We start from the raw sequence: 17,355 nt of genomic DNA, 5'->3' as shown, positions 1-17,355 counted from the left end.
AGGTTGAGAAGATCCTCTGGAGACGTAACAGTAACCCACTACAATACTCTTGCCTGGAGAATCCCCATGGACAGAGCAGCCTGGGTGGGCTAAAGTTCATGGGGTTGCAAAGAGTCGGACATGACTGAGCAATTCACATGTCCACTTTTCATCAAGGGGCTCCAGTCCAATTTCTGCTTATCCCTGAGCAGGTGGGACTCAGTTTCCTCCAAGTCTATACAATTTTTCAACCAAGCCAATCACATCTTCCTGAAAGAACCATGGGGCACTCCAACTTTTAGATACTAACATGCTGGCCTTGGCAGAACTGTTTATTCTATTCCTGAGTACAACCCCAATATGGCCTCTATACTTTAGGGAAATAAAGAACATCATGGCAGCATTTTTTCACTGTGGTATTGTAGTATTGTTTATAATATTGAAAAGGGGAAGTCAGCACAAATGTTTAGCAACTGAGGAATGGTGGATATAGATGATTAAATATCTATAAATATAATAAAAATAATTAAACTTATCTTATGAAGATCTTTTGATGTAACAGGAAAACGTCTTTGTTAGGTAATTTATACCTATATACAAAATATGTATGTAAACTACTTTACAATATGCTCCTAACATTTACTATGTGTACCTGGGTATAAAGAAGAAAGGAAAGAAAGAGAGTGTAAATTGTCAGATTATGACAGTTTTCATTTTTATCTTTATAGTTTTCACTACTACTATAATTTACTGAGGATCTCTCTATCTATTCATCCATCCATCCATCCATCCAGTTATCTATATATACATGACACACACATACTCATTTCACATACACATACAAAGAAGAGAGTTGAAAATGATACATGTATTTAGAAGATCAGAAGGGAGATCTGCCTTTTAGATTTCTAAGAGGAAAGAGAAATGAAAATCTTCATGAGAAAATGGGGAATGATATATTCTCTATCTCCCATTAATATATTCTTTGAATAAATGAAGATACTAGGTATAAAAATTATATGTGTAAATACATGTACCCATGGTTTGTGACTTATTTTAACTTTCAAGAGACAATCTCATGTATTCAGTGTTTGCTATGGATTAGCTCTACTTCTTCAAATATCTTGCAAATTCTTGGAAGTAGAATTGCTACCACAGGCTTTTTGCATGTCTGCCTCATATCTAGGTTGAGGTTGAGTTTACATTCAACATGGGCTATTTACTTTTACAGTGGGAAAGTGAAAGATTTGTTTATTTTAATTCTACTTTCTATAATCCTATATTATTTGGAAAAATTTTCAAGTAAATTTAACAGTTATAAAAGGTAGCTAAATTTTTGTTCCAGTATTTTTATTGACTATGGACTATATTCCATGGAACATGGGGTATTTTTCTAAACTAATCTGCTGATTAATAATACGATATCTTCAAGAAAGACTAAACAAGATGTATAGAACTATTATTACCATCTGAAGGTTCCATCTAGAATCTGAATGCAACTATTTATCTAAATCACCTCTACTTTAAATTTGTGGGTTTTCATTGTAAACACTCGTTAGTAAGAAAGAAAAAGAAGAATGGTATCAGTATTTGGTAGAATTGGTTATATTTCCAAATTATTTCAGAAGCAAAGGAAAAAACATGCAAGTGTACAGTGAATAAAATAACTATGTTCATATCTTTCTAACTTAATTGAGATTTTCATTTCCTTTCTTAGGATTTTACATGCATAATTTCTTTGGTTGCATATTGGGACAATATAACAACCCTAACCCTAACCTATGTAAATAAGGTCAGTGTCACAAATGTAACCATGTCCATTAAAAAATTATTGAAATATAAACCAGAGTGAATATAAGGGTATGTATGTATGTATGCATGTATGTAAACTCTTTATCCTCTTTCAAATATGAAAACATAATTCATTCAATACCTCTTCATATTGCCAGGATTTGAGAGTTCAATTGGTGAAGAGAAGAAAGTGCAGTCTGATCAGCTAGTGTTTGCTTTAAAAGCTGTTCTTAAATACTTCTGCTCACCTTTCTAAGATTTCAGGCCAATAAAAATCCTTCCAATGAGTTTTAGTGCGGAAGAGAGGAAGGGATTCTATAACAGGCTTAGGGTAGAATCCCTGCATTACTGTCACAACTAGTCACTAATGTTCTTCAGGAACAAAGCAGGGATGTCTCCTCTCACTACTCTGCTCAGTATTATACCACAGGTTTTAGAAAGTACAATAAGGACAAGAAATTTATACAAATTTATCCCCATTGGAATGGAACACCCCAATGGAATGGTGTCTTTATTTGTAAACAACATAATCTTGCTTGTAGAAAACCCTAAGGATTCCACAAAAAAATTAAAAAACTATCAGAACTAAAAACACTAGTAAAATTATAAACTAAAAGCTCAGTGTACAAAAATCAAATGCATTTTTATAAAATGGTAGTGAATAATCCCAAACTGAAATTAAGAAAGCAATTCCATTCTTGGATACATGTGTTCGTATGGCCGAGTCCTATTGCTGTCCACCTGAAACCGTCACTATATTGTTAACTGGCTATACTACAATATAAAATAAAAAGCTTAAAAAAAGGCAAAAAAAATCATTGAATCTTATACTCACCGTGAGTGAAACTTATAAGATGGAAATTATATCTCAATAAAGCTGTTAAAAAAAACAATTCCATTCTCAATAGCACCAAGAACAGAATAATTTGGAAGACATTAAACAAAGAAATTCTAGTTTTGTACTGGAAACTATAAAACTGTATTGAAAAATTAAAGGATACCTCAGTAAAGGTAGAAATATTACACATACATGAATTAGAAGATTCAGTGTTGGTAAGATAGCAATTCTTTTCAAATTAATCTATAGTTTCAATGTGACCCCTATCATAATCCCAGTAAGTTGATACTAAAAAATGTGGAAATTAAAAGAATCTGGAGTAGCCAAAACAATTAAAAAAAAAGTTGGAGTAATTACATTATTAGATTTCAAAACTTAATATGAAGCTACAGAGTAAGCAAAAGAGTGTAACAGTTAGGCGTATAATCAAACAGAACAGAATTGAGATTCCAGAAATAAATTCTTATATTAATGGTAGATTGATTTTTGATAAAGATACCAAGGCAATTCAATGGGGGATTGGTTTCTTTCACAGAAGGTGCTTGTACAATTAAATATTCATTAGTGGTTCAAAAAAATGAACTTGGATGTCAGCATCATACCATATACACAAATAGGTACAAAATAGGTAACTGACCTGAATGTTTAAAGTATATAAACATTAGAGAAATTTTCTGGTATAAAACCTCTCAGAGAAAATCTTTTTGACCTTGAAATAGTTCTTAATACATTATCAGCAGCATGGTTTACAAACTAAAAGTAACAATAAATTGAATTCTATTAAAATGTAAATTTTTCCTTTAAAATACACCTTTAAGAAAATAAAAAGACAAGACAAAAACTAGAAGGAAATAGATGCACTCCATGTAACTTATAAGAAACACATTCAAAATATATAAAGAACTCTTACAACTCTGTATGAAGACAAAGAATCCAAATGAATAATGGAAAAAAATTCTTAATAAATATTTTACCAAAGAATATGTATGCTTTGACTTTAACCACCTAAAAATATGCTCATAGCTCAGTTGGTAAAGAATCCACCTGTAATGCAGGAGAATCTGGTTTGATTCCTGGGTCAGGAAGATCTCCTGGAGAAGGGATAGGCTACCAATGCATTATTCTTGGGCTTCCCTAGTGGCTCAGCTGGTAAAGAATCTGCCTGCAATGCAGGAGACCTGGGTTTGATTCCCGGGTTGGGAAGATCCCCTGTAGAAGAGAAAGGTTTCCCACTCCAGTACTCTGGTCTGGAGAATTCCATGGACTGTATAGTCCATTGGGTCGCAAAGAGTTGGACACAACTGAGCAACTTTCACTTTCACTCTCATCAGAGGTCATTAGGAAAATTCAAGTTAAAACAACACACTATCATCCACACTCACCCCAAAAGACAGATATTACCAAGTGCTGGCAAAGGCATAGAGAAAGTAGAATCTTTAGACATTTTTGGTAAGAATAGAATATGGTACCTTTACCTTGGCAAACTATCTGACAACTTCTTAAATAGTTAAAAAGAAACTCACCATGTAACTGAGCAATTCCATTTTTAGGACATCATACAAAAATACCATATGTCCAAAGTAAAACTTGTGTGCAAATTTTAAGTGAAACCACAAAAAATTCAATGGATAAATAAATATAGAGAATTCAAACAATGGAGTACTTCTTCACAATAAAAAGAACAAAACATCTGATACATGCTACAACATAGATAAACCTAAAAAGTACTGGTAATTGAAAGGAGTCAGACATCAAAACTGAAATCGTACAATTTAATTTATATGAAGAACCCATAAAGGGTAGAATCAGAGGCAGAAAGTAAACTTGACTGTGACTGGGAGAGGAATGCTGGATGTGGCTATGGCTATCAGACTCAAGGGAACTTTTTGTAGTGTTTGAAAAGTTTCAAAACAAGATTGTTGTGACAGTCATACAACTCCACAAATTTATAAAAGTCATTTATAACCTGCACATTCACGATATAAGTTATACCACAAAGTTCCATCCATGGAACTTTCCAGGCAAGAGTACTGGAGTGGGTTGCCATTTACTTCTCCAGGGGATCTTCCCGACCCAGGGATCGAACCCAGGTCTCCGGCATTGCAGGCAGATGCTTTACCATCTGAGCCACCAGGGAAGCCCCATACCATAATAAAGTTGTTAAAATAATAATTTTAAAAGAGCTATCCATATTTGGTATTCCTACCAACTCAGATCCAGTGAGATCTGTTACATTTGTTTCTTGTTTCTAAAACTTATGAAGATGGTGGCCTAAAGGGGTACAGAGAATGAGCCACTATATCTGGAGAAGACACTGCTATCTTTTGAAACTAACCATTCTTAATGTTCTTCACTATTACACTTCCTAATCCATCTTTCTAACCTTGCAGATGGAGCCAGTCCATTATGGAACTTTAATATAAGCAAATATCCTTTTTAAATTCAGAAGAATTTCTCTGACTTGTTTTGAACAGCTGTGTTTCTGAAGATGTTAAGATGGAGTTCTAAATAAAAAAGAAAGAGACTCACTTCTTGAGTAATACATTTTATCTTTTTTTTCTGATAATTTCTAAGAGAAAATAACATTCTTTTGATTGTACACTAAGAATAAGGTTTTGTGTCAGGTTCACTTGCAATTATGTGAGATATAGAGAGCTGATCTTATTTTAAGGATGAGTGTACTTATTCTCAAAATCTAAATAAGCGATAGAGCTGAACTCCAATTCAGGACTTTCTGATTCTAAAACTCATGTCCTATTTTCTCCATTTCACTGCTTTGTGCTTGGGTGACTGAAGGTTTTCAGAACCGTTGTACAGTTGTTGATCAGCACCTATAAGTACATCTTTGAAGTTTACAGTCAAAATTAAATGATCTATTTGCTCAAAGTTATCGACCACTTAACAGAAGACTGTATGCATGTATTTCCCTCTGCATACATCATAAAATAGTATAAAAAAACAGTACACATGTGTATGTGTGTACACACCTATACATATATACAGATGTCTATGAACAATAAAGTTTTGTAAATTCCCTGACTTTGTCTCAGTTGTTCCTTAAGTTTTACTATAGTTCAGTTCAGTTCAGTCGCTCAGTTGTGTGCAACTCTTTGAGACCCCATGAACTGCAGCACGCCAGGCCTCCCTGTCCATCACCAACTCCTGGAGTCCACCCAAACCCACGTCCATTGAGTCAGTGATGCCATTCAACCAACTCATTCTCTGTCTTCCCCTTCTCCTCCTGCCTTCAATCTTTCCCAGCATCAGGGTCTTTTCCAATGAGTCAGCTCTTTGCATCAGGTGGCCAAAGTATTGGAGTTTTATTCACATTTCAGATTCTCCTATTAAAGCGTGAATAACCTGTAGATCAAGGTCTTTGCTAGATTCACTCTAGTAACCTAGCAACTAATACAATATAAATCACACTATGGGTGTTCTATGAATAAATATTAATGAATTAAAATTTAAAAGTATTCAATATGAGTTTAAAAGCAGTTATAAACTATAATTTATTTGAATAAGTTTTTGTATAGGAAGGAAAAAAAGCTTAGAATTTTTTTCACTTATTCTATAAAGATTCTTAGAGAAGTATTTCACAAACATTTTGGCTTCAAGGAGCCATTTATATTTTTAACATTATTGAGGATGTCAAAGAGCTTTCATTTATATCAGTTATAATTTTGTATATTTTCAATATTATAACTAAAACTGAATTTATTAATGAATTTAAAGCATTAATAAACTCATTCTATGTTAAAACAAATCATTTTTAAAAAAATGCATTTTAAAAACAAAACATTTAAGAGAAAGGTGGCATTGTTTTACATTACTGAAAAAATGTTTGATTTGAATTAAATAGAAGACAGTTGAATTCTCTTATCTGCTCTGTATACAATCTTTTGAGATGTCACACATCATGTAATCTCTGAAAAACTCTACTGTATATTCACAGAAAAATGAGGGTGCAAAAGGTAAATGTTACCTTTAGCATTACTATGAAAATAATTTTGACCTTGAAAACCCCCTGAAACAATCTTGAGAACCCTGAGGGTTCTCAGCTTAACACTCTGACAGCCATATAATAGAAAGAATTAAAAAAATTTTTTTTCTATTTCTGTATGTTGTTAATATTCTGAAATTATTTTGCTTTCAATAAGTATCAATAGAAATATGTTTTTTTTTTCTGTGAAGTGTCCATGTTTCATATAATTCTTATAAAATAATTTAAGGTTAGACACAGAATAGTCTATTAAAACACTATAAAAGATATATTTTATTTCTCCTTTCAATGAGCTTTTATAACGAAAATGAAAATTCACTAATGACATTTCCCCTCTGTTTGGGAGAGCAGAAATGCTACATTTTACTCTTTTCTCCTTCCTTGATTATATCCTCATCTTGTTTTACAAAGGCAGTTAAATTATTAGCTTGCTATGCTAAGTCACTTCAGTCGTGTCCGACTCTGTGCGACCCCAGAGACGGCAGCCCACCAGGCTCCCCTGTTCCTGGGATTCTCCAGGCAAGAACACTGGAGTGGGTTGCCATTTCCTCCTCCAATGCATGAAAGTGAAAAGTGAAAGTGAAGTTGCTCAGTCGTGTCCGACTCTTAGCGACCCCATGGACTGCAGCCTACCAGGCTCCTCCGTCCATGGGATTTTCCAGGCAAGAGTACTGGAGTGGGGTGCCATTGCCTTCTCTGAATTATTAGCTTAGATAGCTTTTTTTCCTATTGATGAAGCCACTGGGCACTGCTGTTTTTCTCTAAACATGAGAGACAATCAGGACTTTAATTGTTAGGTAGTTAGAACAGGAAAAAGGAGTCCAGATTGGTGGTGGCTAAAAGACAAGGAAGGAAGAAGCTTGCAAAAATAGAACAAAGGAAGGTCTGAGGACCAGAGTGAGGACCTCAGGTAAAACAAACAGCATTACCCAGGAGTGCTGTTTGTTTTACCCGAGGTCCTCACTCCAGTCCTCAAACCTCCTTTGTTCTATTTTCACGGGCTTTTTCTTTCCTTGTCGTTTAGCCACCACCATTCTGGACTCCTTTTTCCTGTTCTAACTACCTAACATAACTATTTTCTATTATGCAAAGTTTCATACATATAAAAAAGTAGTGACAAGGCTGTAATAAAACCCAGTGTAGTTAATCGTTCAGCTCCAAAGTAATCAAATTATGTCAATTCTGTTCCATCTATGTCTTCACCACTTTTTACACAGCTAATTGTGAAGCAAACTCCACACAAGACATTGTTTCATCTGTAAATATTTTAGTATGCATCTCTAAAAAACATACTCCATTTTGTCATGAAAATATTAACATAAAAATGACATGATAGCTAGAAAAACATCATCAAATATTTAGTCACTCAAAGTAAGCTTTTGGTAGACCAGCAAATAACAGAGATTAGCCAGGAGTGTAAATTTTCTATGCCAGGGTTTGTCTGCCACTAACTTCACACTGCTAGATGCTGTTTGGCAAATATTGCCATTTCTTGCTCTAATCTTGCATATAAATTTTTTTGTGTGTGAAATTGTTAGTGGCTCAGTCATGTCAGACTCTGCAACCCCCAGGACCACGGCACACCAGAAACCTCTGTCCATTGGATTCTCCAGGCAAGAATACTGGAGTGGGTAGCAACTCCCTTCTTCAGGGCATCTTCCTGACCGAGGGACTGAACCTGGGTCTCCCACATTTTAGGCAGATTCTTTTTTTTTTTTTAAGATAAATTTATTTATTTTAATTGGAGGCTAATTACTTTACAATATCGTATTTGTTTTGCCATACATCAACATGAATCCGCCACGGGTGCACACGTGTTCCCCATCCTGAACCCTCCTCCCACAAGCTACCAGGGAAGTCCCATATACATGTATTTAAATCCCTTTGAAGCACTTAAGATTTAGTTGAAGACAATACAAATTGTTCTAAAAAATTTAGTTTAGAATGAGATCAGGCTACTTTGGGATACAAAGAAAATACATTCAGTAGCAACGCAGGATAAATTTAACAAGTATGTTTATTATTATTTTGCTGCTGCTAAGTCACTTCAGTCATGTCCGACTCTGTGCGACCCCATAGACGGAAGCCCACCAGGCTCCCCCATCCCTGGGATTCTCTAGGCAAGAATACCGGAGTGGGTTGCCATTTCCTTCTCCAATGCATGAAAGTGAAAAGTGAAAGGGAAGTCGCTCAGTCGTGTCCGACTCTTAGCGACCCCATGGACTACAGACTACCAGGCTCCTCTATCCATGGGATTTTCCAGGCAAGAGTACTGGAGTGGGGTGCCATTGAAAAGGAGCATGCATAGAGATAATAATATACATTACTAGTATATAATGCAAAACTATAATCCTCTTCTCATTTTGCAAAGTCTACATATAGAAGAAACAAATTTTTAGACTAGAATAATTATAACAAGTCAATAGCTCTGATTTCTATTATTCTTATATTTTAAAATAAAATTATAATTTTTCCTAATTTTAGTAAAATAAAACAAAAATTTCCCCTAACTGTAGCAAAAAAAACCCAATATAAGTTGCAAAAGAAAAATGATAAGGTTGAAGGGATAATTACTTTGACATAGAATATTAATACAAATAGAAAACATATTGACATGGAGTCCTGGTGATTTAGTAAAAATTGTTTGAAGGTTTTTGCTGAAAAACATAATTTTGGCATTGCTAGAAAGTATTATGTTGTTTTGTTTTATGAGCTGGAGGGAACTGAAATAGGTTGCAGCAAGTAATTATTTCTACAAAAAGAGTCCCTGGATTTTAAGACTCACCCCTGGACTGTTCATCAGTACTTAAAATACAGTTTGCATGTAATAAAATTATGAAAGTTTGAAATATCTGTCTCTGGCAGAAGAAAAACTATCCTATCTTAAAAGGAAAACATTGCACTCCTAATCGATTCATTCTCTATGAAAATAAAGGGAAAAAAATTGCTCAAATCAAAACCTGTTCTAAAACCGTAGGGTCTAAAATCTGCAAAGAACAACAGCAAGTACACTGAAGAAATACCACTTTTTGTCCTCTGTTATATCAGTTCTTAAAGAAAAAAAAAAGTAACATATATGCTATGTTAGATATGCCACTGACATATATTCATATGTATTGATGAATATTTTCTGTTGATATACAGTGTCTATTTAACACAGAAAATGTACTTGAGTGAGAAAACAGGTAATACGCATACTTTGAAAATTTATTAACTTTCAAAAAATTTATACTTCTACCTCATAGATATAAACTAGAGAACTTTTAATAATCTAAATGCAATCTGAGACTTGGATTAGATCCTGGACCAGAAAAAAATTAGTGGGTCAGTTGGGAAACTCAAAATTTGGATAAGGCTTGTAGATATTTTAATACCATTATATTAATGTTGATTTCTGGTTTTGATCACTTTTTGTGGTTAGATGTTAACATTAATGAAACTGGGTAAAGAGTGGGCAAAAGAACGGATCATTCTATTTTCTGAGAGTCCAAAGTTTTTTCAAAATAACAAGTTTAAATTTTCTGTCATATGGTTAATTTAAAGAAGAACACAAACAAATAAACAAAAACTGAGCAAAACTGATAATGTTCAAATTTACAAGGTATAAGGGAATTTATTCCTTAGTAAAATTTAAGTTAGTTTCTGTGTAAGAATGTTTTATGGTTCTATGACCATATTACTCAACAGTGCAATAATTATGGAGCATTTACCATTATGCACATGAAAAATGAGGATATAGAATGGTCTAAATATAAATCATTTAGTAATGTATCATATTAATAATTATGGCATTATTTTTTTATATTTTAATATATAGCCTGATTATTTTTTGAAAATTTCCAATAGACAGTTTTTGACAGAAAAATGCATTTTCTTAAATTTAATGTCACCTAAACAAATTCAAATACATACCTCAACCAGACATTAAAGTAAAAAGAACCAGATTATTTGATTTCTTTTACCTGAAACTGTGTGATCCTTAGAGTCTCTTGTTATTTTTATCCTTGCATGTGGAAAGATGTAGTGCACAGTTTTCCCATCCATCTGTATAATCTAAGACATACATAAGATATGGTGAAAAAGCAATGTTAAAGACATTTAAAGGGCAATATACATAATTATCTTTCTTCAGACTACAGTGATTCAACCAATGAAAACAGAAGATTCTCAACTGATGACAATTTTAAGCATTTAATACCACATAATGATATATTGTTTTCTGAGTTTATTATAGTCTTCACATTTACAATCAGTTTCTCTTGCAAACTGATTTGTTGGGTTTGGAAAATCAATAAGCATATGTTAACACATAAGGATATCTATTACTATGGTATTACATAGAGAATGTATATGGAAAATTGACCTCTGCTGATTTTGTTTTTGGACAGCCTAGAAATAGAAAGGCATTTTTAATTTTCAGCCATCAAGCTTAAAGGGAGAAAAGACAAAGATCCTCCTACTCTGCATCTCTATCACTTTACCAGGAATGCATATTTCTGTTATGTCGATATCATTGTGGAATTTTGCTTCTGCTGAGCATATTTGCCAAAAGTTTTAGGATATACCTGATGCTGAGACTAATTCTGCATAAATAAATAAAGTCTTTGCTCATTTATTATTTTCTGAAGGCTTCTTTGTATGCAAAGGTATTATTTCTTATTTAATTCTGACACTCCTTCAGTTAGAAGAAACAACATTCAATGCCTTTGTTACAAGGCTGGGATTTCAATTCTCATTACTGAGACTTGAAAATGAGAATACTATAGACTGTGTTATTGGTGTTTCCACTTGACAAAATGAGATTTCAGAAATAAAGGAAATTAGCATATGCAAACTTCTGCTGTAATTCCATAATTTTATGGAATTAGGCTTTCAAAAGAGATTTGTGAAATAATGAAAGACAGAAATAGTAAAATCTTTATAAAACTATATTAATAGGATTTTAATAGTATGAAATCTTGTATCCATCACTTCTGGAGAATTTTTAACTAGAATTAGATAAAACAAGGTTTAGTAAAGAGACATTTAATACTACCCATTTCAGAATGTGTTTAGGTAGTGTTTGGGTTTACTAAGATAATGTATGAAAAGGCAAAATGATAGGATACTGAAAGAGGAACTCCCCAAGTCAGTAGGTGCCCAATATGCTACTGGAGATCAGTGGAGAAATAACTCCAGAAAGAATGACGGGATGGAGCCAAAGCAAAAACAATACCCAGCTGTGGATGTGACTGGTGATAGAAACAAGGTCTGATGCTGTAAAGAGCAATATTGCATAGGAACCTGGAATGGCAGGTCCATGAATCAAGGCAAATTGGAAGTGGTCAAACAAGAGATGGCAAGAGAGAATGTCGACATTCTAGGAATCAGCAAACTAAAATGGACTGGAATGGGTGAATTTAACTCAGATGACCATTATATCTACTACTGCGGGCAGGAATCCCTCAGAAGAAATGGAGTAGCCATCATGGTCAACAAAAGAGTCCAAAATGCAGTACTTGGATGCAATCTCAAACATGACAGAATGATCTCTGTTTGTTTCCAAAGCAAACCATTCAATATCAGAGTAATCCAAGTCTATGCCTCAACCATTAATGCTGAAGCAAGTGAAGTTGAACGGTTCTATGAAGACCTACAAGACCATTTAGAACTAACACTCAAAATAGATGTCCTTTTCATTATAAGGGACTGGAATGCAAAAGTAGGAAGTCAAGAAACACCTGGAGTAACAGGCAAATTTGGCCTTGGAGTATGGAATGAAGCAGGGCAAAGACTAATAGAGTTTTGCCAAGATAATGCACTGGTCATAGCAAACACCCTTTTCCAACAACACAAGAAAGACTCTATACATGGACATCACCAGACGGTCAACACCAAAATCAGATTGATTATATTCTTTGCAGCCAAAGATGGAGAAACTCATACAGTCAGCAAAAACAAGACCAGGAGCTGACTGTGGCTCAGATCATGAACTCCTTATTGCCAGATTCAGACGGAAATTGAAGAAAGTGGGGAAAACCACTAGACCAGTCAAATCCCTTGTGATTATACAGTGGAAGTGAGAAATAGATTTAAGGGCCTAGATCTGATAGATAGAGTGCCTGATGAACTATGGAATGAGGTTCATGACATTGTACAGGAGACAGGGATTAAGACCATCCCCATGGAAAAGAAATGCAAAAAAGCAAAATGGCTGTCTGCGGAGGCCTTACAAATAGCTGTGAAAAGAAGAGAAGCAAAAAGCAAAGGAGAAAAGGAAAGATATAAGCATCTGACTGCAGAGTTCCAAAGAATAGCAAGGAGAGATAAGAAAGCCTTCCTCAAGAGATCAAGACAGAGAAATAGAGGAATACAATAAAATGGGAAAGACTAGAGATCTCTTCAAGAAAATTAGAGATACCAAGGGAACATTTCATGCAAAGATGGGCTCGATAAAGGACAGAAATGGTGTGAACCTAACAGAAGCAGAAGATATCAAGAAGAGGTGGCAAGAATACACAGAAGAACTGTACAAAAAAGATCTTCACGACCCTGATAATCATGATGGTGTGATCACTGACCTAGAGCCAGACATCCTGGAATGTGAAGTCAAGTGGGCCTTAGAAAGCATCACTACGAACAAAGCTAGTGGAGATGATGGAATTCCAGTTGAGCTATTTCAAATCCTGAAAGATGATGCTGTGAAAGTGCTGCATTCAATATGCCAGCAAATTTGGAAAACTCAGCAGTGGCCACAGGACTGGAAAAGGTCCGTTTTCATTCCAAACCCAAAGAAAGACAATGGCAAAGAATGCTCAAACTACCACACAATTGCACTCATCTCACACGCTAATAAAGTAATGCTCCAAATTTTCCAAGCCAGGCTTCAGCAATATGTGAACCGTGAACTTCCTGATGTTCAAGCTGTTTTTAGAAAAGGCAGAGGAACCAGAGATCAAATTGCTTAACATCCACTAGATCATCAAAAAAGCAAGAGAGTTCCAGAGAAAACATCTATTTCTGCTTTATTGCCTATGCCAAAGCCTTTGACTGTGTGCATCACAATAAACAGTGGAAAATTCTGAAAGAGATGGGAATACCAGACCACCTGACCTGGCTCTTGAGAAATCTGTATGCAGGTCAGGAAGCAACAGTTATAACTGGACATGGAACAACACACTAGTTCCAAATAGGAAAAGGAGTACGTCAAGGCTGTATATTGTCACTCTGCTTATTTAGCTTCTATGCAGAGTACATCATGAGAAACGCTGGGCTGGAAGAAACACAAGCTGGAATCAAGATTTCTTGGAGAAATATCAATAACCTCAGATATGCAGATGACACCACCCTTATGGCAGAAAGTGAAGAGGAACTAAAAAGCCTCTTGATGAAAGTGGAGAGTGAAAAAGTTGGCTTAAAGCTCAACATTCAGAAAGCTAAGATCATGGCATCTGGTCCCATCACTTCATGGGAAATAGATGGGGAAACAGTGTCAGACTTTATTTTTTGGGCTCCAAAATCACTGCAGATGGTGACTGCAGCCATGAAATCAAAAGACGCTTACTCTTTGGAAGAAAAGTTATGACCAACCTAGATAGCATATTGAAAAGCAGAGACATTACTTTGCCAACAAAGGTCCATCTAGTCAAGGCTATGGTTTTTCCTGTGGTCATGTATGGATGTGAAAGTTGGACTGTGAAGAAGGCTGAGCGCTGAAGAATTGATGCTTTTGAACTGTGGTGATGGAGAAGACTCTTGAGAGTCCCTTGGACTGCAAGGAGATCCAACCAGTCCATTCTGAAGGAGATCAGCCCTGGGTGTTCTTTGGAAGGAATGATGCTAAAGCTGAAACTCCAGTACTCTGGCCACCTCATGCGAAGAGTTGACTCATTGGAAAAGATTCTGATGCTGGGAGGGATTGGGGGCAGGAGGAGAAGGGAACGGCAGAGGATGAGATGGCTGGATGGCATCACTGACTCGATGGACGTGAGTCTGGGTGAACTCCGGGAGTTGGTGATGGACAGGGAGGCCTGGTGTGCTGCCATTCATGGGGTCTCTAAGAGTTGGACACGACTGAGCGACTGAACTGAACTGAACTGAAGATAATACATTAACTAGAATTTCACATAAAAGGGTGTTTGTTTGTGAATAAAATTTCTCTGGAATATTCATGTTATTTTAATATGCCTCTGAAAATTCATCTTTAAAATTGCTAGAATTGTGGATTTTCAAAGAAAAATGCATTGAAAAATGCAAACAACGCCAGCCTTTAGGTTTTATTCTCTTTAGGAAAGAATAAGCTTAATCAGGGTTCCCAGACAACAGCAGAATCCTGTCAAATCCAAAAATCTTATATGAATTCTGCAAAGTAAAACTAAAATATCATTTGCATGATTATAAGAATATCATGGTCCATATAATCAATCTAGATAATTCATACTGTTAATAACAATGGCTTTGTAAAACATTGTGAATCTTGTATATGTTCATGACAAAAGAGTGTGCATTTTCCTTTTTTCTTCCTTACTCTACCCTCTTCTGTCTCACTCTCTTTTACTTTCTCTCCCGGACTCCTTACTTTCCCTCCCTTCATCTTTTCTCCTTCTTCTACTTTCCTTCATCCTCTCCTTTCTTACTCTTCTATCTGTATTAAAAATCTTCATTTTAAATTATGTGAACTGAAAATCTTACAACTATCAGATATAACTCAAATTTGCTTTGTTACTATAGGTAATTCATTAACATTACGTATATTATGGTGTAATCTCAAAATCAATAGAATGATCTTGGTTCATTTCCAAGGCAAACCATTCTGCATCTCAGTAATCCAAGTCTATGCCCCAACCACTAATGCCAAAGAAGCTGAAGTTAAATGGTTCTATGAAGACCTATAAGATCTTCTAGAATTAACACCCAAAAAAGATGTTCTTTTCATCATAGGGGATTGGAATGCAAAAGCAGAAATTTGAGAGATACCTGGAGTAACAGGCAAGTTTGGCCTTGGAGTACAGAATGAAGCAGGGCAAAGGCTAACAGTTTTGCCAAGAGAATACACTGGTCATAGTAAACACCCTCTTCCAACAACACAAGAGACGACTCTACATGTGGAAATCACCAGATGGTCAATACCGAAATCAGACTGATTATATTCTTTGCAGCCAAAGATGGAGAAGTTCTATACAGTCAGCAAAAATAAGACCTGGAGCTGACTGTGGCTCAGATCATGAGCTGCTTATTGAAAAATTCAGACTGAAATTGAAGAAACTAGGGAAAGCCATTAGACCATTTAGGTATGACCTAAATCAAATCCCTTATGATCATACAGTGGAGGTGACAAAGAGATTCAAAGGATTAGATCTGGTAGACAGAGTGCCTGAAGAACTATGGATGGAGGTTCATAACACAGTACAGGAGGCGGTGACCAAATCCATCCCCAAGAAAAAGAAATGCAAGAAGGCAAAGAGGTTGTCTGAAGAGGCCTTATAGCTGAGAAATGAGAAGTGAAAGGCAAAGGAGAAAGGGAAAGATGTACCCAGCTTACAAGTATTTCAAAAGAAATTATGTTCATGAACTGGCCCTTTATATTTATGAAACAGCAACTCTTGTGTTAACATATCTTTTATTTATACAGACATTCATTCTTTCCTTTATTTAAATACCTTGTATGCTAGATGTAGCAGACAGAGTATCAAGCCCTGTGTTAGGCACAGAATAGATACCATGGTGGATGGTATAGGGAGCGCTTGCTCTCCAAAAGTTCACAGCCCAAGACACAATGCATGGAGTGCTCCTGTAGCACAAAGTAGGAACATCTGTGGGGAGATGGTGGTAGTAATGTCAGAGTAGGCTTTTTGCAAGATGGGGCATGTGCATGGAGCCCTGAGTGATGAACAGCATTAAGTCAAGAGAAAAGAGGAGGAAGAATGTTCGGGAAGAGGAAACAAGACATTCAAAAGCCCAGAATAAAGAAAGACTGACTCTTTCAAAGGAGCCCGAGGTACCTCAGTATAGCAGTCACATGGGAAGTGCACAAGGCTTGGGCATTAGTGCAGAATGAACGCACTGTGTCCTAGTAGAGAAATTTTGACCTTTGCAATGATGCTGTGAATGGTATTAGTTCTATTTATTGATGAAGTGACTGAGGAAAAAAAGAAAGAGATCAGGTGATTTCTTCAATTCACAAAGCAGAGTTGAATTCCTACTGAATAGTGTGGAGGTTAAACATACAAAAGGAAACACACAGAGATTTGCCTTATGCAGATTTGGCTTTATAATTCAAATGACTTTGAGTCTAAAGTCAGACATAGTCTGCTATCTCTCTAACCTATGTTTTACGTTAAATAATTTTTAAAGCAGATACATTAGTGTTTATATGTTTTACATAACATATAAGCAAAAAAAAAAAAACAACTATGCAATACTCAAAACTGAAAAATATGTAGAATTATAAACTAATAAAACAAACATCTATATAACCACCACACAAAGAAAGGGAGCATTCATAATTTCTTTTGAAATATTTATAAACAGAGAAGAACCCTTTTTCTGGGCAGCATACAAGTGATATTTCTGTCAATGGGGAATTATCCAAAGACAGTGATGTCAGAAACCTTGCTCTTCGGGAGAGGAACAGGGCAATTAATTGACATCAGTCCTATCCTCTGGCCTTGTCCCTATTTTTATCTGGCAGAAGCAACACTTACCCTAAATAAATGACTAAAACAAGAATGATACTTTGTTATTCTTTCTATACCAAAACATAATTTTG

The 17,355-nt window shown here is 35.4% G+C and overlaps 1 protein-coding gene across 1 annotated transcript in view; it reads right to left on the bottom strand.

Moving 5' to 3' along the window:
* PCLO (piccolo presynaptic cytomatrix protein) overlaps window positions 1–17,355 on the bottom strand; it is a 389,810-nt gene that overhangs the window by 126,614 nt on the left and 245,841 nt on the right. Inside the window, exon 9 of the mRNA XM_061413775.1 lies at window positions 10,571–10,661. Within this exon, the coding sequence (XP_061269759.1) occupies window positions 10,571–10,661 (91 nt within the window). The remainder of the gene's footprint in view (window positions 1–10,570; window positions 10,662–17,355) is intronic.

The sequence above is a fragment of the Bos javanicus genome, chromosome 4, assembly GCF_032452875.1.
Source record: "Bos javanicus breed banteng chromosome 4, ARS-OSU_banteng_1.0, whole genome shotgun sequence".
Classification (NCBI taxonomy): Eukaryota; Metazoa; Chordata; class Mammalia; order Artiodactyla; family Bovidae; genus Bos; species Bos javanicus.
Note: the sequence above shows the minus strand (reverse complement) of the source record. Positions and strands in the feature narration are given on the sequence as shown.